Genomic DNA, 23099 nt, shown 5'->3' with positions numbered 1-23099 from the left:
CCCTGTATGAGGCTGCGTGCTACTATGGACGATAGTCGGCAATAGCACGGCCGTGTCACGGATCCGGATCCGGGGCGTGACACATATGGCTCTGATCCAATAAGAAATCATATCCTGTATATAGAATTCAACAAGATTATTGGAAATTTAATTTAGATACGTAAACCGATACCCTTATTTCGAAGCGGTGGTAAGCGTCACTACCTATAGTTTTTTCCTTTTTTTTAATCACGTGCATTGCACGTGCTATTCTGGCAGTCTACAGGGTTCTGGAGATCCCGCGGTTCGATCTGGGCCCGACCATCTGGTTCGTCACCGCCTCTCACTGGTTCTCCCGACTCGTGTCGTGTCGGCTCCCCTTGTCGGGCACCGCCATGCCCAGTACCGTTATCGCCGCCTCAGCGCTCAATAGACCGAATCGAAACGAGACCCGAACGAAATCGGCCCTGCTTATATGAATGTAGGGACTTCGGAATCCCTACCTCAATTTCCCCTTCGCACCCCCTCGCTGGCTTTTTCCCACGCTCTCCGCCATTCGCTTGGGGGCACTCGCTGCCCTACCCTCTGTCTCCCCCAATCCCTCGTTCCCACTTCCATTCCAAACCCTAAACCCTAGAGCAGCTCTTCCAAGGAAAAGGCAGAGAGAGCGCGCCAGATCTCATCTCCATCGACTTTCAATTGTAGTACAGAGGGAAAGAAGAGGAAGAAAAGAGAGATGTGGAATAGCGGAGCGTCGTCCTCGTCGTCTCAGATGCCGCCGCCGCCGCCGCCGCCGGTGGCGCCGCCCGGGACGACGGGAGGGACAGGCGTCCCCCCGCCGCCGGCAGTACAGCCCTCCTATAGCATACCGCCGTCCCCTGCGGAGCTGGAGGCACAGCTAGTGGAGAAGGCCAGGAAGTGGCACCAGCTCAACTCCAAGAGGTATGGGGACAAGAGGAAGTTCGGCTTTGTCGAGGCCCAGAAGGAGGACATGCCCCCCGAGCACGTCAGGAAGATCATCAGGTAGTCCTCCTCTTTTCTTTGTTCTCGTCTTCTTCTCTTCATCTTGCGTTTGCTTGATTTCTTGGTGTCTCTCATTTTATTGCAATACTTCGATGATGTGAGGCTGGGAGTGATTTGGATGAGAATGAGAACCTTTTTATGGCAATAATCATGGATCGCCGCCATTAATAAAATTCTGTCAATTCTTAATCAATAATAAGTACGAGTACTTTTGATGCTTCTTCGATGAATTGCTTCGCTTCTCCTAATATGCTACTAATTTGGTGCCATTCGGTGACTCTCTGGCTTCAAGTTTTTCCCCCCAAAAATAATAAAAAAGGACCAGCATCTATGTCAAATCTCATTTACTTGATAGTGTATCCTCATGGAAGAATACATGGGGTATCTCTTCGGATAAGTATATGTATGGTAAAATTTGATTAAAAGGTCTAGATGTTCTCGAAATGAACATATATGCACGATGAATTTTCTTTAGGAGCTGGTTGTTGTTGTAAGGAATGATGGTAATCCAGTTAAACTGTACCTTGCCCAATTTAAGCATGTGAATGTGTTTCATAGCTACACGGAATGTGTAATGGGGAGGTTGCTTTGTTTCTGAGAAAGCTCTCATAATTTTTTCTTAATTCAACAAAAATTTGTTCCTTCTTACATGTATAACGTTCTTGAATGAACGTTTTCAGTTATTGGGATCCCTTAGCCATATTATTAGCTTTTCCTTCAGCTCTTGCGAACCAACTGTGGAATTTTTTGTATTCTGTTGAAGAAATGGTTATTTTTAGATGGTAAAGGATTGCTGCTTGCAAAGTTTGAAAAACGCTAACTAAAAAGTTGATGAATATTTGACCTTTATTCACTTGAACAGAGACCATGGAGACATGTCCTCCAAGAAATACCGTCATGACAAACGTGTCTACCTTGGGGCTCTGAAATTTGTTCCTCATGCAGTGTACAAGCTTCTTGAAAACATGCCTATGCCCTGGGAGCAGGTAATATCTGCACCCTATTGGAATGTTTTGCATGTATTGCTATTTACTGAAAATTTTCTATCTTGATTTTTCTCACGTAATCTTTTATGTGTTTAGGTTCGCAATGTGAAAATTTTGTATCACATAACTGGTGCAATCACATTCGTGAATGAGATCCCATGGGTGGTTGAACCCATATATTTAGCACAGGTATGCCTTTTCGAGTTGCTAAAAGTTATGTGTATTTTGAGTGACCTGGTCTGTGTATGGTTTTATGTGACTGATGGTTTCAGAAGAGGGTCAGATTGAGCTTTTGCATTAGTTGCAATTTGGCTCTAAAGCCAGTGCACTTGACTTTAAATATAAAGAAAAATAAGTAGTCATTGTGTAACTTGAAGGCTAGTCATGAATGCATTACAACCAGTAGACTTTATGGCCATAAGTTGTTGGCCAAATCTTGCTTCATAGAGAATGAGAAGTAAACAATTTGTCGAAACAAAGTTTTATCATTTCAATTGTTTTTCTGTGCAAACTCCATGAATTTACTTTTCATTGCACTTGTACAGTGGGGTACAATGTGGATTATGATGCGAAGAGAGAAGAGAGATCGACGACACTTCAAAAGAATGCGTTTTCCTCCTTTTGATGATGAGGAACCTCCATTGGATTATGCCGACAATTTATTAGATGTGGATCCATTGGAGGCTATTCAACTGGAATTAGATGAAGAAGAAGATTCTGCTGTATATACATGGTTCTACGATCATAAACCTCTTGTAAAGACAAAGCTCATAAATGGTCCAAGTTATAGAAAGTGGCATCTTTCACTTCCAATCATGGCAACTCTTCATCGGCTTGCAGGACAGCTGCTCTCTGATTTGATTGATCGAAACTATTTTTACTTGTTTGATATGGAGTCGTTTTTCACTGCCAAAGCGCTGAATATGTGCATACCAGGTATGTTTCTCATTATATATACTTGAATTAAATCCTAGATAATTAATTGGGATCTTGTTAGAACATCAATCACTCATTGTGTCTTAGTAAAAAACTTTTTTTTTTATTTGAGAACAATTTTGTTTGTTCATCCTATAGGTTTATGTGCTGTTTTGAATTGGGCCCCTCAAAATACCATCATATACATATAGTGCAATATGGAAAGCTGGATGCTTAACATTATTTTAGTAGATAAAGCTTCCATAATTTCTTGTTGCATATGTTTCAAAATGAATGTGTTCATGGTTTGAATTTACTGAAAATTGTCTCCCCTTGCTTATTGTATCCATTGCAGGAGGCCCCAAGTTTGAGCCACTGTACCGTGATATGGAAAAAGGAGATGAGGATTGGAATGAATTTAATGACATTAATAAACTCATTATTCGCCAGCCGCTCAGAACAGAATACAGAATAGCATTTCCTCATCTATACAACAATAGGCCAAGGAAAGTGAAGCTTGGCATATATCATACTCCTATGATAATGTTTATTAAAGCTGAGGATCCTGATTTACCTGCATTCTACTATGATCCTCTGATTAACCCCATTACTTCCATCAACAAGGTTGACCGACGGGAGAAGAAAGTTTATGAAGAGGATGATGAGGATGATTTTTCTCTTCCAGATGGAGTTGAACCTCTACTGCAAAACACTCAACTATATACTGATACTACGGCTGCTGGTATCTCATTGTTGTTTGCACCACGTCCATTCAACACGAGATCTGGTCGTACTAGGCGAGCTGAAGATATACCTCTTGTATCAGAATGGTACAAGGAGCACTGGTATGCCTGATTTCTTGCTATTGTTCTGTTTCGTCCTTGTCTTGTTATGTTATTTTCTCCTTAAAAATATCTGCAGTTTGCTTATGTAATACTATCTCATTTGCAGCCCTCCATCATACCCAGTTAAAGTTCGTGTTAGTTATCAAAAGTTATTGAAGTGTTTTGTATTGAATGAGTTGCATCATCGACCTCCAAAGGCACAAAAAAAGAAACACTTGTTCCGATCACTCCAAGCAACTAAATTCTTTCAAACAACAGAATTGGATTGGGCAGAAGCAGGTTTACAAGTTTGTAAGCAAGGATACAATATGTTAAATCTGTTGATTCACAGAAAGAATCTTAATTATCTTCACCTTGATTATAATTTCAATTTGAAACCTGTAAAGACACTTACCACAAAGGAGCGGAAGAAGTCACGATTTGGAAATGCGTTTCATCTATGTCGTGAAATTTTGCGACTGACAAAGCTTGTTGTTGATGCCAACATTCAGTTCCGCCTGGGAAATGTCGACGCCTTTCAATTGGCTGATGGCTTGCAGTATATATTCGCTCATGTTGGACAGCTGACTGGTATGTACCGTTACAAGTACAGACTGATGCGGCAGATCAGAATGTGTAAAGACTTGAAGCACCTGATTTACTACCGATTCAATACTGGTCCTGTTGGGAAAGGTCCCGGCTGTGGATTTTGGGCCCCTATGTGGAGGGTGTGGTTGTTTTTCCTTCGTGGCATTGTGCCCTTGCTAGAAAGATGGTTGGGTAATTTGCTTGCACGCCAATTTGAGGGTCGCCATTCTAAAGGAGTTGCCAAGACTGTTACAAAGCAACGTGTTGAGAGTCACTTCGACTTGGAACTCCGAGCTGCTGTTATGCACGATGTTCTTGATGCAATGCCAGGCAAGTTCGTCATCTAAATGAATTTACTCTTGCTACATCTTGATTTGTGATCATGCTGATTTGCGATCTTGATGAAGAAGCCATTAGCTTCCTGGTTCAGAAGAATAATCCTGGATTTATGGAAATCCAAATCTGACATTAATATCCTGTTTATGCAGAGGGCATTAAGCAGAACAAGGCTAGGACTATTTTGCAACACCTAAGTGAGGCATGGCGTTGTTGGAAAGCCAACATACCATGGAAGGTACCTAAATTCCTACATTTTGATTCATAGTGGTTCTTGCTCCCTCTCTCGTACTCATGTATAGACTTTTCCAGGTTCCAGGACTTCCAGTACCTATTGAAAACATGATTCTTCGTTATGTGAAGTCCAAGGCAGATTGGTGGACCAATGTTGCTCACTACAATCGGGAGCGTATTAGAAGGGGTGCAACGGTCGATAAGACTGTTTGTAGAAAGAACCTAGGAAGGTTGACTCGCTTGTGGCTAAAAGCTGAGCAGGTATATAAAACTCATTCTTATAATTGATTAATATTCTAACTAGTTCTCTGAATTTATGCATGGGATCACTGCATAAATATTGGATTTTATGGAATGAAAGGCATGAACAAGCAGGCCCATGTTTTTCCTGCCTATAATTTCCATACAAGAAAGGAGAAGAGCGATTAACCTGTAAGGATCAGCTTTAACTGGAACAATTATTTTAAACAAATTAATCTACCGATGTCTATTTAGAAATTGCTATGTAGAAACAAGGAAAGTTCACAGATTTAGAAAATTTTTCCTGTCTTTTCTTTTCTTTTTTTTAGAAACAAAATAAGCTCCTCTTTTTCATTTAGGAAAGTCATATTTATAAATCTCCAAATGGAACCCTATTCGTGCCATGATTATCACCATTCTAACTTGTCTACTTACAGCCTTCATTATGCTCTTTCTCTTGTGTTTTCTTTGTCATTGAGTTGAGATGTTTCTGGTGCTCTTTTTCCTTCTTTTTTTAATGATCTTGTCAGGTGCTTGTCTAATTCCTTATCTTATTATATTTGTTATTTTTAGGAAAGGCAACACAATTACTTGAAAGATGGTCCATATGTCACCCCTGAAGAAGCGGTTGCTATCTACACTACAACAGTTCATTGGCTGGAGTCAAGGAAGTTTTCTCCTATACCATTTCCACCTTTATCATACAAACATGACACTAAACTTCTTATCCTGGCACTAGAAAGGCTGAAAGAGTCTTATAGCGTGGCAGTGAGATTAAATCAATTGCAAAGGGAAGAACTGGGTCTGATTGAACAAGCCTATGACAATCCACATGAGGCATTGTCAAGGATAAAGCGGCACCTGCTTACACAGCGTGCATTTAAAGAGGTAAACTATGTCATGCCAACTTTCATATATTTTTTCTTCAACTTTTGCTTTTAGAGGAATCAAAATGGAATTGAAATTTGTACCTTTACAGGTTGGCATTGAGTTCATGGATTTGTATAGTTACCTGATTCCTGTGTATGAAATTGAACCTCTGGAAAAAATTACGGATGCATATCTTGATCAGTATTTATGGTACGAAGGTGACAAGCGGCACCTTTTCCCTAATTGGGTCAAGCCCGCTGATTCTGAGCCACCTCCTCTTCTTGTCTATAAATGGTGTCAAGGTATAAACAACTTACAGGGCATATGGGACACAAGTGATGGACAGTGTGTTGTGATGCTGCAAACAAAGTTCGAGAAGTTCTTCGAGAAAATTGACTTGACCATGTTAAACAGGTAATTTTCTTTTGTGCATCTGTTGTGCATAATTCTTCTGGTGCAAAGTGCAAATGGCCAATTGACATTTCCTATTGCAGGCTTCTTCGTTTGGTTCTTGACCACAATATTGCCGATTATGTCACAGCTAAAAACAACGTAGTGTTGTCATACAAGGATATGAGTCACACAAACTCATATGGTCTCATTCGGGGTCTTCAATTTGCTTCATTTGTTGTGCAATATTATGGGCTTGTGTTAGATCTCTTGCTTCTTGGTTTAACTAGAGCCAGTGAAATAGCTGGTCCTCCTCAGATGCCCAATGAGTTCATTACTTACGCAGACACCAAAATTGAGACTAGGCATCCTATTCGGTTATATTCACGATACATTGACAGAGTACATATTTTGTTCCGCTTCACTCATGAAGAGGCACGAGATCTGATTCAGCGATATCTTACAGAGCATCCTGATCCAAACAATGAAAATATGGTTGGATATAATAATAAGAAATGTTGGCCAAGGGATGCAAGAATGAGATTGATGAAACATGATGGTAACTTTTTCACCATCTTCGTTCAATTTTAACACTCAGTATATTATCATTTTTCCTCTTTATTCAAGTGTCTGATGAAGATATTTTCTATCTTATATTGTATGATATGAGTGTTTTTAATGACTTTTTTGTTTTCTTTTTTATTGCATTGCAGTCAACCTTGGGCGAAGTGTTTTTTGGGATATGAGGAATCGATTACCTCGAAGTATCACAACGTTGGAGTGGGAAAACAGCTTTGTCTCTGTTTACAGCAAGGATAACCCCAATCTGCTATTCAGCATGTAAGCATATTGTTTAGTTGTTTTATTTTTAAAAATAATTTAGTTCATAAGATAGCCGAGATCAGAGGTCCTTCCACATATATTTTCACTATTATTTTTGAAAATAATTTAACATGAAAACATATATATTTTCACCTACATGGTTTCAATCTATAAGCTTTTAGAACTCTTCAGGCCTTAATATATGCAGCCATTTCAAGTTTACATCTGTTCTTTTGCAACTTTTTTTCTTTATAAAGATCTACCATTTTTGCTCTTTACTATAACCTCTTATTTGTCCTTTTAATATCTTAGCTCATACTTTTAATTCTTTAATAAACATAAGAAATGCTTTGTCTTGCCTTTGAGATAATGCCAATTTCTGGTTATCTTTATGTATTGAATACAGGTTTCAAACTGGCTAGCCACATTCTTTATTGAGCCTGAAATATTGCTAGTGATTTTTGTTTCACATGTTCTGTTTGTATCTGTAATTCTTTTACATATTATCATACAATGAAACATTTTCTTTACCATCTTTGAAGGGGGGTTTGAATTTGAAGGTTTTTTTCCGACAGTTCCAGTACCCTCCTCCCCCTCCCCTCTTTCTGTCTCTTTCTTTTCTTTTTCTCCACACCTATTGTTTCTGTTTTACCAAATCAGCTTGCTTCATGCACATTCTTTGATTAATTTTTCTTTCCACTGACGCTTATATTAACATGGCTATCTTCATTTCCTCCACTTCTGTAAACTGTATTTGATTGCAGGTGTGGATTTGAGGTTCGCATATTGCCAAAGATAAGAATGACTCAAGAGGCATTTAGCAACACAAAAGATGGAGTTTGGAACTTGCAGAATGAGCAGACCAAAGAGAGAACAGCAATAGCTTTCTTACGTGTTGATGATGAACATATGAAGGTGTTTGAGAATCGTGTGAGGCAGATTCTTATGTCATCCGGATCAACAACATTTACTAAGATAGTCAACAAATGGAATACTGCTCTTATTGGTAACATAGAACTGATACTATCAATTTGATATTTCTTGGACTTAAATAATAGTCTATTTATGCTTGCTATTGAAATTAACTGTCTTGTCTGGCAGGTCTTATGACATATTATGCTTGCTATTGAAATTAACTGTCTTGTCTGGCAGGTCTTATGACATATTTTCGTGAAGCAACTGTGCACACACAGGAGCTATTAGATCTGCTGGTCAAGTGTGAAAATAAGATCCAAACTCGTATCAAGATTGGACTGAATTCAAAGATGCCTAGCAGGTTTTTTTTTGTCACTTCAAAATCATTTCTCAGTTCTGATGATTTTGCATTTGAATCTTTTGAGTCTGAATTATTTTTTGCTTGATAGGTTTCCTCCTGTCATTTTTTACACACCGAAAGAAATAGGAGGCCTTGGTATGTTGTCAATGGGTCACATTTTGATCCCACAAAGTGATCTAAGGTACAGCCAACAAACGGATGTTGGGGTTACACATTTCCGTAGTGGTATGAGTCATGAGGAGGATCAGCTTATTCCAAACCTTTACCGCTACATACAGGTTGATAAAAACAGATTCTTTTGTTTTTTTTTTTTTTGTGGTGGACCCGCTATCGTTTTCTAATCATATTGCCCTCCGTTCAAATTGCCAGCCTTGGGAGAGCGAATTCATCGATTCACAGCGTGTTTGGGCTGAATATGCTTTAAAGAGGCAGGAAGCGCAATCACAAAATAGACGATTAACCCTTGAGGATCTTGAGGTGTGCTTTTGACTGCCCAAGTTTTTTCTTTGGTTTAATCTTGGTACTTTGTTTTCAGTGTGGCTGTATTTTGTTGCTTCGTTATGTGATATATTGCCTAAAACTTTTGACCTGGAATGTGACTCCATGGTTTACAAGCTGGTTATATGGTAGATTTCAAGGACTATGTGCAGGACACAGCAAAAATAGGGTTTTTTCCATGTTTTGGACTTGACATGACAGGGACAACGCACATGGGCCATGGTGGTGACATGGCTTCCCGTATCCCCTAGCCTAGGAAGGGAAAAGAAAATGAAAAATGAGAGAAAGAGAGACCTGAGGTGAGGAAGAGAGAGCATAGATGAGAGTAGGTGCGCGTGCATGTGAGTGGCAGAGAAAAGACAGAAAAGGGTATGTGTTTCTTCTCTGTTTCTGAGGCTTCTTAGTAGATCTGCTCTCCATTCTAGTCTGGGGTTGGGGAGGATGGTAGTTATCCATCATATGCAACCTTTTTTTTTTTGTGTGTTTTTGGGGCGGTAAGCTAAGGTTCTGTGGGAGACTGGAAATTGCAGATAGGGGGAGAGATAAAAGAGAGGGCAATAAAATAGAGGCACCCCCAAACCTTCTCTGCACGTCGGGGAGAAAAAAAAAATCCTTCCATGGGGGAACCTGCTACTAAGATAGTTGAGTAAATGTGGGGCATGGGCTCTTTAAAAAAGAAACATGAGTTATTGGCCTAAATGAAGTTACTGCTCAGAGTTATAATACATATACATTACAAATATTTTCAAGTTCAAATAAATTAAAATACCAATATATATATATATATATATATATATATATATATATATATCACTGACTTTGTGTAACCGTGGTCTTAGGCAATGGTGTATTTTTTTATAGTTTTGGCTCAACTACACTATGTTATTGTCATAAATAATGCCATATAATTAGTATTTATTTTCTTATGACCTCTGGGTACTTATTGTAAAAGTAATAAATGATAGTCTGGTACCGCAATGTTTCATAATTTTAATAGTTCTAAATAATGCTACTCATATAAATGCAGTAAGTTAATTTGAAGTAAAGAATGACATTGCTTGCATATAAAGAGTCATTGCAGTCTATTGCCACTCTTGTTACAGCTAGCAATGGCTGTTATGACAAAATTAGTATTTTCATTTGACATTTTCTTGTTTGCTTTATTGTGGCATCCCCCCCCCCCCCCCTCTCTCTCTCTCTCTCTCTCTCTCTCTCTCTCTCTCTCTCTCTCTCTCTCTATATATATATATATATATATATATATATATATATATATATATATATATATATATATATATATATATATATATATATGTCTGTCTATTTATTTGTCTATTTGTCTGCCTTCTCTTTTTCTTTCAGAGGGTATTCTTTGGCAGGGGCATATGCATGTGGGATGTTGCCCAGAATATGCCAGGAAAACTAAGGCTTAACATCGTTGTAGTGGGGAATTGTGTACACTCTGTTGCTAAATGGACCACTAACACTTGGCACTGTCCTACATTTAACAGGATTCCTGGGATAGGGGGATACCTCGGATCAACACCCTTTTCCAAAAAGATCGTCATACTCTGGCATATGACAAAGGGTGGAGAGTACGAACTGATTTTAAGCAATATCAAGTCTTGAAGCAAAATCCATTTTGGTGGACCCACCAGCGACATGATGGCAAACTTTGGAACTTGAATAATTATCGGACTGATGTCATCCAAGCACTTGGGGGAGTCGAGGGTATTCTGGAACACACCTTATTTAAAGGGACATAGTAAGTTCCGAAACGTACTCTTTTTTCATATCATGTATTGATGATATATTAGCAAGCTTTATTTTTTTCCATACTAGTATTGTGCCTGTTGTCAGTTATACGGGTGTTCGAGTACCACCACGTATCCTGATAACTCTTGATCTGACATTGTTGGACTATATGCCTGTGGCCTTAACAAATTTTGATCCTTAACTTTGGGTCATGTTTTCCAGTTTTCCAACTTGGGAAGGTCTCTTTTGGGAGAAGGCATCAGGATTTGAGGAGTCTATGAAATATAAGAAGCTTACAAATGCACAACGGTCTGGGCTGAATCAAATCCCAAACCGAAGGTTCACTTTGTGGTGGTCTCCTACCATAAATCGTGCAAATGTGTATGTAGGCTTCCAGGTGCAACTTGATCTCACGGGAATATTCATGCATGGAAAGATACCCACATTGAAGATATCTTTAATTCAGATATTTCGTGCTCATCTTTGGCAAAAGGTTCATGAGAGTGTTGTTATGGATCTCTGCCAAGTTCTGGATCAGGAGTTGGATGCATTAGAAATTGAAACTGTACAAAAAGAGACCATACACCCAAGGAAGAGTTACAAGATGAACAGTTCTTGTGCTGATATTCTTCTTTTTGCTGCACATAGATGGCCAATGTCCAAACCAAGCCTAGTTGCTGAGTCCAAAGATGTGTTTGATCAGAAAGCAAGCAATAAATACTGGATAGATGTGCAACTTCGTTGGGGAGACTATGATTCACATGATATAGAACGTTACACAAGGGCCAAATTTATGGATTACACAACTGACAACATGTCCATATATCCATCTCCCACTGGTATGTTTCTTTTATTTTTTTTTCATCAGTTGATTCAATGATTATTATATTTGGAAATTCTGGGTAAATGATATTTTGTTTCTTTGACAGGTGTGATGATTGGACTTGATTTAGCATATAATCTGCACTCCGCCTTTGGCAATTGGTTCCCTGGTTCAAAGCCTTTGTTGGCTCAAGCAATGAACAAAATCATGAAGGTATCTCTCTACAGGGTTTTGAATTTAGTGCTAATTTTCCTGAATGTCTTTCTCTCGTTATTTTCTGTTGCTCACGATTTTATGTCCATGTGCAGTCAAATCCAGCATTATATGTTTTGAGGGAGCGAATAAGGAAGGGTCTACAACTGTATTCATCCGAACCTACTGAACCATATCTTTCATCTCAAAACTATGGGGAGATCTTCAGCAACCAAATCATATGGTTTGTTGATGACACAAATGTATATCGAGTTACAATCCATAAAACTTTCGAGGGAAATCTCACTACAAAACCCATCAATGGTGCCATTTTTATTTTCAACCCAAGGACAGGGCAGCTGTTTCTGAAGGTTCTAACTCATTTTTTTACTAAATCATTAGTTTTAACCTTTTTGACTCCATATACTGTGGCATGACATGAATCGGTGGTATCTTGCAGGTGATCCACACCAGTGTGTGGGCAGGGCAAAAGCGTCTTGGTCAGTTGGCAAAATGGAAAACGGCAGAGGAAGTGGCTGCTCTTGTGCGGTCACTGCCAGTCGAAGAGCAGCCAAAGCAAATTATTGTGACCCGCAAAGGGATGCTGGATCCTTTGGAGGTCCATTTGCTTGATTTCCCCAACATAGTGATCAAGGGCAGCGAGCTGCAGTTGCCCTTCCAGGCTTGCTTGAAAATTGAGAAGTTTGGTGATTTGATTCTGAAGGCCACTGAACCTCAGATGGTTCTTTTCAATATTTATGATGATTGGTTGAAAAGTATTTCATCATACACCGCTTTTTCTCGTCTTATATTGATCCTACGGGCACTCCATGTGAACAATGAGAAGGCAAAGATGTTACTGAAGCCTGACAAAACAATTATCACTGAACCGCACCACATCTGGCCCACACTTACAGATGATCAGTGGATGAAGGTATGTAACAAAAACATGCAAAACCTATGATTTTATATTCTCATTGATTATAAACTGTGGATTGCTGATAGGAAATTTGATTCAGGTGGAAGTTGCACTGAGAGATCTCATACTTTCTGACTACGCCAAGAAGAACAATGTGAACACTTCTGCACTAACACAGTCTGAAATTCGTGATATAATTCTTGGTGCTGAGATAACTCCACCCTCACAGCAGAGACAACAGATTGCTGAAATTGAAAAACAGGTGATATATTTGGGTAGGTGGGATTTGAGATGTCTTTTCTAGTTCTTGCTGACTTATGCCTTCTGTCTACAGGCCAAAGAAGCGAGTCAATTGACTGCAGTTACAACGAGGACAACAAATGTGCATGGAGATGAACTTATAGTCACCACAACCAGTCCCTATGAACAAGCAGCATTTGGTTCTAAAACTGACTGGCGTGTTAGGGCTATATCAGCAACAAATCTTTATCTTCGCGTTAATCATATTTATGTAAACTCAGATGACATTAAGGTACCAGTTGGTCCCTTTTCTCTTCACTCTTCTGAAGTTACAATGTCAACAATAGGTGACAACGGATTTTATTTTCTGATGAACAGGAGACTGGATACACTTACATCATGCCTAAAAACATATTAAAGAAGTTCATCTGCATAGCAGATTTACGAACACAGATTGCAGGATATCTATACGGGTTAAGCCCCCAAGATAATCCACAAGTGAAAGAGATCCGTTGCATAGTCATGCCACCACAATGGGGGACTCATCAGCAGGTTCATCTCCCATCAGCTCTTCCTGAGCACGACTTCTTGAATGATCTAGAGCCGTTGGGATGGATGCATACTCAGCCCAACGAGCTTCCCCAACTCTCTCCTCAGGTTAGTTTTTAAATGGTTTGATTGCCTAAAATTATTCTGTTTTCCTCAGCAATGCATGACTAAAATGATCACTTAATTGTCCAGTTGTGTGATGTCAGTAAAATGATGGTAATTGATGTCAGTTATTCAAATGTTGTTCTTATAAGCTTATATGATTGTTTTGCTGCAGGATGTTACATCTCATGCTCGAATTCTAGAGAATAGTAAACAATGGGATGGCGAGAAGTGCATCATTTTGACGTGTAGCTTCACTCCAGGATCTTGCTCGTTGACAGCGTATAAACTCACGCCATCGGGTTATGAATGGGGCCGTGTCAACAAGGACACTGGAAGCAATCCACATGGCTACCTGCCAACACATTATGAAAAGGTGCAGATGCTTCTCAGCGACCGCTTCTTGGGATTCTACATGGTAATATACATTTACCGATATCCAATTCAACTTGAATGAAGATGAGATTGTTTTGATGAGAGCACAATTACCTAAAAGAGTAGATGCTGAATGAGCCTTTCTTGGTTTGCTTTTCAGGTTCCAGATAATGGCCCTTGGAATTACAACTTCATGGGGGTAAAGCACACAGTGAGTATGCGATATGGCACAAAGCTTGGAACACCTCGAGACTACTACCATGAAGACCATAGGCCGACACATTTTCTCGAGTTCAGTAATTTGGAAGAGGGGGACACTACAGAGGCTGACAGAGAGGATACCTTTACGTAGATGGTTTTGGGGTTCTAGCATTTCCTTTTTCTACGTATGCCTCTGGAACAACACATTAACCTATGCATGTGATGATGCATGCTTGTATGTTTTGTGTTTGATGTTGGATTCTATATTTCTACCATGTACTTGACTGCTGTATATAGAAACTATCCAGTGGCAAACTGTACTTTTCAATTTAAGCAGTATAACTAGTGGTCTAATTTTGGCTACGTTGGACTGACTTGAGGAGGCTGCATTCTGGGTTCATGTTTGTTGAGAGGGTTAATCTGGTCTCTTTTTCGCTGCTACGGTAAGCATATACCGCGGAACTTTCTAACGAGACCTTAGAATCTTATAAAAAAGAAAGGGTGAATCGGCTGGTGCTTCAATGTACCCCGGGAATATTATTTGGTCCTCGGAAGGGCTAAGTAGATGGTCGGGTGTCTCATTTTGCAACTTCCATTGAATGCGGTGTGAGGTGGTTTTCATATCAAAATCTCACCATTATCTTGGGCTTGGTAAACTTCATGTGATAAGATGGTTGGTCTTTGGAAAGCTTGTAGCCTTGTAGGATGGGTTTATAGGTAACAGTTGTGATCGTATTTGCTGCTGCTGCCGTTTTGAAGGGCGTTTTTGAGTTAATGCTAAGGTTAACATCCTGTCCAATGGCCGTTGCTGCTTCATGTCCTTGGAACTCTAAGCGACATAAAAATTAGCGATGAACACTGAGGTCAACTGGTAATATTGCGACAGCATATGAACCAGCTAGTTATGTTCTTCTTTGTGTGTAAAGCAATCACATCAATGAGCGCTATCATTTTTAATTATGAACATATGGTTGCAAAGATTAGTTGGACACTGATTAGAGTAGCAGCATTGCTTGGAATACGAGAGGGATTCTTCTAACTTTAAGTGATCGGTCATGTGGCTTGTTCGATCAATCGTCTCTCACTCGCACCCAACGGAAAATTCACCTAGAGTTTGTCTCCTATTCAGTGATTGGGAGTCCGATCTCTTAATAAGACTCTTTTCTATTTAGAAAAGAAGTTTACTAGGATTTTCTGCGAGCCTCTTGCCAATCCATGTGGGATCATTGCATGCACCGAACTCCTCATGTCGGATGCCGATTCATTTAGCTGCACAGCCAATCTTTCAACAGTGGCTTTCAGATTTTCTTGAGCTGATCCCTTAACCAAGTTTTCAAATCTGAATTATCCAAACAATTGCTTATTTGACCGAAAAAGCTAGTGTTGAGATTCATGATCAAATCATAATCTTATTAGAATTTCTTTTTAGTTGGTCCTTATTTGGTAGCCACACACTTCGTTACTTGGGTTAGATTCCTGAAAGCCCCATGACTACGTCATAACTACGCTTTGACATAGTTATGACTACGTCATAACTACGCTTTCCTAAGGAGACATGGCTCTCTTCCTATTATAAAACCAAGCGAGGTAAAAAACCTGTGCGCCAAAAAGAGAGGCTGCCGTCATGTCCTATTTGGAAGAAGTTTTACGAGATCAAGCGCCGGGGTGTGATATGGTCAACCACTTCATCTCCTGGGACAGTGACATACGGCTCTAATACTTCAACATGTTATCTTATATTAGAATTCTTGTCCTATAAACAGCGGTAGCAAGTTATAGCAAGGGTTCATTTGTATGAGTCTTTCGGTATTGGTCCGGAAAGTAGGAAAAGTTTTTCTTTCAGTATTGTTTTAGATTCTGGATCAGTATATTTGATCTACACTAAGTAACATACCATTCTACAACTAGCCAGACTATTAAGTCTCTCATACTGATACTCGGCTTCTATCTGGCCCTCAAAATAAATCAATAAATCAATCAATCAATCTTGAACCAAAAAGGGAAGACAAGTTATCTTCCAAATTTATTTAAATTCAGGAGTATGATATAAAAGGCGGGAACAACTAACCCTGACATCTCAAGCAGCCTATCAACCATACCAGGAAGTCTGAATCTGCTCTTATTACAGAGAACTTAGCAAGTCCATGTTTCAAATTGCCCCGCAGGAACAGAATTCAGGTGTAGGACACAGCCACAAATCCACTCACCTATGCATCTTTGGATACTGTTTAATAGAAAATTACAAGAGTAAACCCAAGCAGAAACCATTCACCTCCATACTGTGCCCACAAAATGTTTATACAAACCAAATCCCACAATAATATCACAATTTTTGCAGTAACTTTCAACCAAAACAACCAAAAGCCACCAAAAAAAAAGAAAAAAAGAAAACCTGATCAAACATCCCTCTTTCAAGCTGGACATTAATGATTGACAGAAGCCATAAAAAAGAAAACCTGTCACATGCCACTGTCTCAGTTATAGAATCTGCTTCCTATATGATATCAGCCTTTTGAATCCTTCTCCGAAATGCAATCAGAACTGTCTTCCGGACCAGACAATCCTTGATAATTCCCAGCGAGATGTGGCCTGAATAATTCATCATTTTCCAGGCTCAATAGCTTCTCCTTGGACTCTCCTTTGAGAAAGTCCACCACCTCAAGCATTGTTGGTCTTTTCTCAGGCATATTTTGAGCACAAACAAGTGCAACAAGAACCACCCTCCTTAACTCTGCCTCGACAAAGTTCCCATTGAGTTTCGGATCTGCCACTTCTTTTAATCTCCCCTCTCGAGCCAGTGGAAGTGCCCAATCTGTAATGGTTCGCTTCACCGTGGGGCTCAACTTCTCTATGGGCTTCTTTCCGCTGGCAAGCTCTAATAGAAGTATTCCCAAGCTGTAGACGTCGCAGCTCTCCGAGGCTTTCCCTAGCATCGCATATTCAGGTGCAAGATAGCCAAGAGTGCCCTTCACCCTTGTGGTAACATGAGTTGCACCATCTGGAATGAGCTTTGCAAATCCAAAATCAGCAACCCGTGCATGGAAATCTGAATCTAATAGGACGTTACTTGCTTTGATATCTCTGTGGATGATATGTGGTGTTGCATGGTGGTGAAGATAGCTGTGGAATCAGAAACAGTCAAATGCATGATGACATTATATCCCAGATGTTAGATATATACAATGCTATAAAAGAATGCTTGTCAAGAATCAAGATTCATGGACTTACGCAATCCCCTCAGCTGATTCTATGGCAATACTCATTCGCCTACCCCAGTCAAGAAGGCATTCTGCTGAATGCTGCCCATGAAGATGTGAGAGCAAACTTAAATTGGGCATATAGTCATAGACTATGAGACGTTCCTGCCCTTCAGCACAGTAACCACGTAAACTCAGCAGATTTTTATGCCTCACTCTTGCCAATATCTCAACCTCAACAGCAAATTCCATCTCAGCTCTGTTGCTCCAAACTCTTAACCTTTTAACAGCAATCTACATGACATGTGACACATTGGCACCTTAAATGGCATATCATGGTGTTTAACAGCAGCACCAGTGGAAACCAAATTACAAACGTATTACAAAAGTATTATGGCATCACATATTAGCATTTGTGGAAATTAAATTAAAAAAGATTACAATGAATAATATTGTAATAGGAGCTGAAAGCTCATAAGTGAACTATCATGCTTGGTATAAGAAATTTGGGTTCAATGTTTAACCCACATGAAAAATGCTTGTGCGTTCACTTTTAAACTGATTTTGAGAATAGGCCATGCACCATCATGATTTGGAATTTGGTTGACTAATGTTCTCACCCAAACATAATTTCTATTAAACATAATTACATAGAAAAAAATATCTTGAATTATAGTATGTCTAAAAGTGTTAGCAACATGTAATTAATTCAGCTCTATTTTGCGTTGGAATTTGTACTATCTTATCAGCTCGTACATTTGCATACAAATTATCTTCATGTCTTTCCCCGAACATTTTTTCACTCACTTTCCGTCAAATGATGATTCGCTCAACGTCGTTTTTCAGGTTGGTTTAAAGCATAAATGGGTAATCTGTGCTTTAGTCCAACTCTCAACATGTAAGTGCCTTACAGCTTATGCTCATTCATGTCCACTTCTGAGTTCTGACTTCCACAGCTGATAATCTAACATTTCTTTTATCTTTTATTGTTAGATTTGTCATCTTCCCATTCTGCTCCTCCAGATTCTGTCATCTTTCCATGAGTTCCCATTACCTATGTGAACATCTGGAGACCAACTAGTCATGTGTTTTGAATGTTTCTCATGTGGCTTTTGATTTGTCATTTCTTCATTGAATAACGGCCTTGAGTCTTTGACTCCTACCTCTAAGCATCATTATTCCATCTCTCAGCTTATACACTCTAATGTTGTTGTCATTCTACACTTCATCAATATCTCTAGTCTCCAGATATGAAAAGTTACAAAAATACCAACTAACAAACATAACACAAGTTGTTTACAATTCTTAATAGTAGGTGGCATTGACTGTGGATAATAGTTCTCTCCAACAGAACCCATTTTATATTGCTCCTCTCCTAAACCATAAGATCACTATTTCATGGAAATAGGTGCACAATATCATAGACTCCTAAAATTGTTTGGTCAGGCATTAGAAAGCCCAAATGATGGACTGTGGCTTCATATTTAGACCTTCGCTCCAGTTTTTAAGTTGAACAGTATTTGGTTGCCGTGATTCATCGCTAGCCTCTACACCAACTTGATGTAGATATGCATTTCTTCAAGGAGATAATGCAGAGCAAGGACTCCGTCCATGTCATGTTTCCCAGTATGGAGAAATTGAAAGCTAAAAAGTTTCATAAGAACAAAAAGGTGCCAAAATAATGGACTTTAGGTACACAGAGGGATCCAAGTGAACAAACCACATGAAATCCATCCAATGCTAGCACTAGATGTCAAAAACATAATCTGTAAGCATTTCCAAATAAAAATTTTGCAGCACTTTTCTTGGTCCTCAACACAGGCTGACTATTAAGACAACATCCAAAAGAAAGTTTTGTCAAGTTCATCCAATTCAGCATCAAAAGATCTTTCCAGTTCATCAAAATCACATCAATCAAAGTCCAGGTGAGGGACATGCTGAAATTCTGACATGTGGATCTGAATTATGGAATACTTAATATGTATTCCTCATATAGTTGATAATTTAAAATCAACTTGGGGTCAGATAAGGAGTTAAACTTGAAATTTTGATCCTACGTGTCAATAGAAGAACTGTTCTATCAGCTAACTCGAGCTCAGCTCGAATAGAAAACAAGTTGTACTAAAGTTAGGCTTGGCTTGACTCGTGTTTCAGTTGTTCTCACCCCTGCTTCCATTTCTACTAGATAGACCCTGCACTTGCACCGATCTTGGTATCAAACTTCCACTTAAAACTCTATTTTCTTTTGCTTAGTGCTCTCTGTCTTCATCAGCGCCTGCTTTTGCTTACACCAGCTCTGAAATTCTACCAGGGTATATGAACCTAAAGACATGCTTGTACCAAGCAATCATAATGGGGAGCCCTTATATTCAACCTCCTTCTAACCTCTCTTACACATGTTCTATCTTGTATGACGAGTATTATTTGGCATTCGCTAGTGAAAAAGCAATTTTGAGAACTTACCACGAAGGCTCTTAGGCCCCTCCACTACTTTTTGGACATGGAATTTGCCGATAGTTAATATTAGTACATCAGTAATGACATCTCTTGTCCTTGTAGTCCATTGAATTTAGGCCATGCCATCCGTCTACAAATAAGTTCTTATTATCAACAGTCAGTTTCTGTATTAAATTATATTGACAATCATTTGACCCGTACATCTATACCATATATAATGCAAAGGGCTATTGCATCCAGGTATGCATGGCTGCAGTAGTGAAATCACATGCTTGGCATGTGCCTTGACAACATGCTGCTGTGCAAGATCAGATGTGGAGTCTTTTGCAATGTCTAGTCTACCAATACAAGACAAACTCCTTGGCCTGGACGATCACTCCATGCATCTCTGCTCTTGCAACTGCTACAACTATTCCCATCTTTAATACATATAGCTCACTTAAGTGTTTAGTTCAAAAGGAGAGATAGTTTAAAAAAAAATGGAAGTGTCGGTACCGGTCGGTACCGGGTGTACCGTATCCGTACCGATAGGTATCGGTATCGGTACGCCAATGTCGATACGCCTGGCATACCGCATACCGTACTGTACCGACACTTGGTATGCCTATACTAGTGCGGCACCGGTACAGGGTTCGGTACCGGTACGGCGAACCTTGTTTACAGCAATAGTAATTATTAAAACAAAATTAATTTATGTGCACATGTTTCTCACATTAAATGATGTAAAGCAAAGCATAATATTTCAAGAACAACTTCAAAATATAGTGATAGGTGGAAAAGCCTATCATACAATAATAAAGATGTCCTCAAGTTGCTACAGTATGAAGTGGCATTGAACCAACACCATTAGAATTTACCTGAGCCATCCCCATATAAATTGGAATCAAGGATAAGACCATAAAATATATAGCATTTTCTTATAGAAGTATTTGAGTGAATGATGAAGAGTGAGTGATAATGAGAATTTGGACAGACTGTACTATTGTTCCCAGGGAAAAAACAGGAACCAGTTTTTCAAGCTCAGCATACCATATTTTCAATCAATAATTTTTCAATCCAAGATGTGTGCCAATAGAATGCACTAGGAACTTTTTTGGTACTGTCCTCAACACTTACTCTATAACACTTTTCTGGTTTTGTTAGCTTGTAAAATTATATTAACCATTTTTCAAAAATAAAAAAAAATATGAAACATATCTTTAGTTTGTCTTGATCGCATGCATTTCATAGCTGTTGATTACTTCCACGATATTTTCTGATTTATGAAGCTTCAAGATTGCATTTTCTTGTCAGCCATCAGCACAGACAAGATTCCTGAGGTAGCTCAACTCATCAACAGAAGTATATCAAGTCCAAGGGCGAAAAGAGTTTCCCTAAATTCAAACAATGGAAACATTTTCAAACCTAATGGGCTGCTTTTATGTCATCTTTTCAATTCCAATATTTTCGAACAATACTGATAATACCATCTTTCTCTTTCTCTATCAGAAGATTAAAATTTTTAGTTTTTTCTGATGTTCAGTTCGATTACCAATTATCTTGCCCTACAAATTGAGTATCCATCCGGACGAGGAAAAGAGAAAAGTAAGAATAAAAAAAACGTATGATCCAAAATCTAATCTATCAAAATTCAAAAGAGATCGAGAGATCCAAGATGTCATGGCACCTGAGATCCATCCCAGAGCTGGCCCCAGTAGACGCTGCCAAAGCCCCCTTCCCCCAGCTTGTTGTCGTAATTAAAGTTGTTTGTCGCTGACTGCAGTTCCTTGAGAGAAAAAATCCTCCACGTTGCTGACCCCTTCTTCCCCTTCTCCCTCCTGACATAAAAAAAGCCGCCTTTATGTCATCAGCCAATCTATAACCCCAAAAGTTCAATCTTTAACCATTCCCTCTCTTCCTTTCCCCCTTCCCCCTCCCCCAAAAAATAAAACCAGAGACATACCCATTCGAAGCCTTTCCGCAGCAAAAAAAGGAGCGGAACGTCATCCTCCGCCCACCAAGAAATCCTCCAACCCAAATTCCTCTCAGTTCCTTCTCTTCTCCGATCCTTCTTATCTCGCTAGCAAGAGAACGACAGAGTGGACTTCAACGGAATCTCCACCTTGTCCGCCATTTCGGCCATGAACATGGCATAGAGATGAGAGAAGACAGATTTAGAAAGAGAGGAGATATTATTTTTTAGAGAGAGAGAGAGAGAGGGAGTCAAGCAGAATCCTTTACGGCGACGGCTCCCTTTCCATTTCAAAACCAAACGGGGACGGTCTGTGGGTCTGGTCGCTCGCGAGAGAACTTTAGGAGATACGAGAGCATGCTACCTGGCTCGATGTGATTGGTGCATCGGCAGCAGCAGTAACGGATACTTGTTCATTGGGGGCGACGTCACATCGTTTGGTGAGAGCAGCTGGTCCGGAAGTAAGTTGGGATTGGCCGAGCGCCTTGCATCCCATTCCCAATGTCGGACCCTTAGTGAGCTGCGGATCTACTTCTAGATTCGATTTCGGTCAGGTTAGGTACCTGCGCCGCTCCCCAACATCTTTTTAAGGTGCCGCCTCGCAATTATTTTGTCCCAAACGGTTGCAAGAACGAGCAAAGGGAAGAACATCGAGCTTGCCTCCATGCATCCGTTCCTCAAGCACTGTGTCATACTGTCATAGTAGATTTTGTAAGGAAAAAGAATATTTAATTATTGATTTTGTAAGAATCCAAGATTGTTGCTGGATCTATATGCATTAGAATCATGTGTGCTTTCAAGTCTTGCATTTTATAGTCAACGCACTTAATGAATTAAGGATTGACTACTCGACTTCCACGCAGTTCTGGGACCAGGAAACAACAAGGGCAGCGTGATTTTAAAATTGCGCCCCTTTCTCCGAGGGGGCGATGCTGCGCTGGGGGCGGGGCACGTGTTTGCGTTCCTCGTTGACAAAGGGAGGCTCTACTATGATAGGTGAGAATAATCACAGCTGTTTCTTTGTTTTGTTTTATTTTTTATTTTTTATTTTTTTGGCTCGTAAGGCGAATTAATCGTACATGCGCACTTAGCAATGAGAATGAGTCCGTTCAGAAAAAAAAATCAAAAAATAAAACATCACAAACAAAAACATTGTCCTAGTTGATCCACAAAATACTATTAGAGCGCCGTATAAACATGAGTGGCGTAGAAATAGGACGACAAATGAATTAGGCGCTGACTCCAAGACTAATACGATAGGCTTTGAGTCATCAGTTTTAGCACCTAGACGAGAGGAAAATAGGATAGGTTAGCATATATAAAGTGAGATTGAAGCAAGAAGATCTCTTCCTTCCCC

General features: G+C 39.5%; 1 protein-coding gene and 1 pseudogene across 2 annotated transcripts; one reads left to right on the top strand and one right to left on the bottom strand.

Annotated features, from left to right (window-relative positions):
• The first annotated feature begins 415 nt into the window (after positions 1–415).
• On the top strand, positions 416–14500 carry LOC103711492 (pre-mRNA-processing-splicing factor 8A). Its single transcript, XM_008797647.6, has 26 exons — positions 416–1002; positions 1865–1988; positions 2085–2177; positions 2534–2924; positions 3259–3748; positions 3855–4645; positions 4804–4889; positions 4964–5146; positions 5699–6013; positions 6105–6409; positions 6490–6944; positions 7099–7225; positions 7972–8213; positions 8360–8483; positions 8572–8761; positions 8853–8960; positions 10493–10746; positions 10959–11575; positions 11666–11772; positions 11868–12122; positions 12212–12685; positions 12771–12932; positions 13005–13202; positions 13289–13567; positions 13737–13979; positions 14097–14500. The coding sequence occupies exons 1-26, from the start codon at positions 716–718 to the stop codon at positions 14286–14288; spliced, it is 7092 nt and encodes a 2363-aa protein (XP_008795869.1). The 5' UTR covers positions 416–715; the 3' UTR covers positions 14289–14500.
• Positions 14501–16385: 1885 nt separating this feature from the next.
• LOC103711493 (PTI1-like tyrosine-protein kinase At3g15890) lies at positions 16386–21920 on the bottom strand (annotated as a pseudogene). Its single transcript, XR_015975286.2, has 4 exons — positions 21734–21920; positions 21458–21608; positions 17366–17628; positions 16386–17257 (listed from the first exon to the last, which is right to left on the bottom strand). The product of XR_015975286.2 is annotated as a PTI1-like tyrosine-protein kinase At3g15890 (transcript).
• Between the last annotated feature and the right edge of the window lie 1179 nt (positions 21921–23099).

The sequence above is a fragment of the Phoenix dactylifera genome, chromosome 2 (assembly GCF_051530095.1).
Source record: "Phoenix dactylifera cultivar Ajwa chromosome 2, Ajwa_hap1_PhDact_Kaust_v1.1, whole genome shotgun sequence".
Lineage (NCBI taxonomy): Eukaryota > Viridiplantae > Streptophyta > Magnoliopsida > Arecales > Arecaceae > Phoenix > Phoenix dactylifera.
Note: the sequence above shows the minus strand (reverse complement) of the source record. Positions and strands in the feature narration are given on the sequence as shown.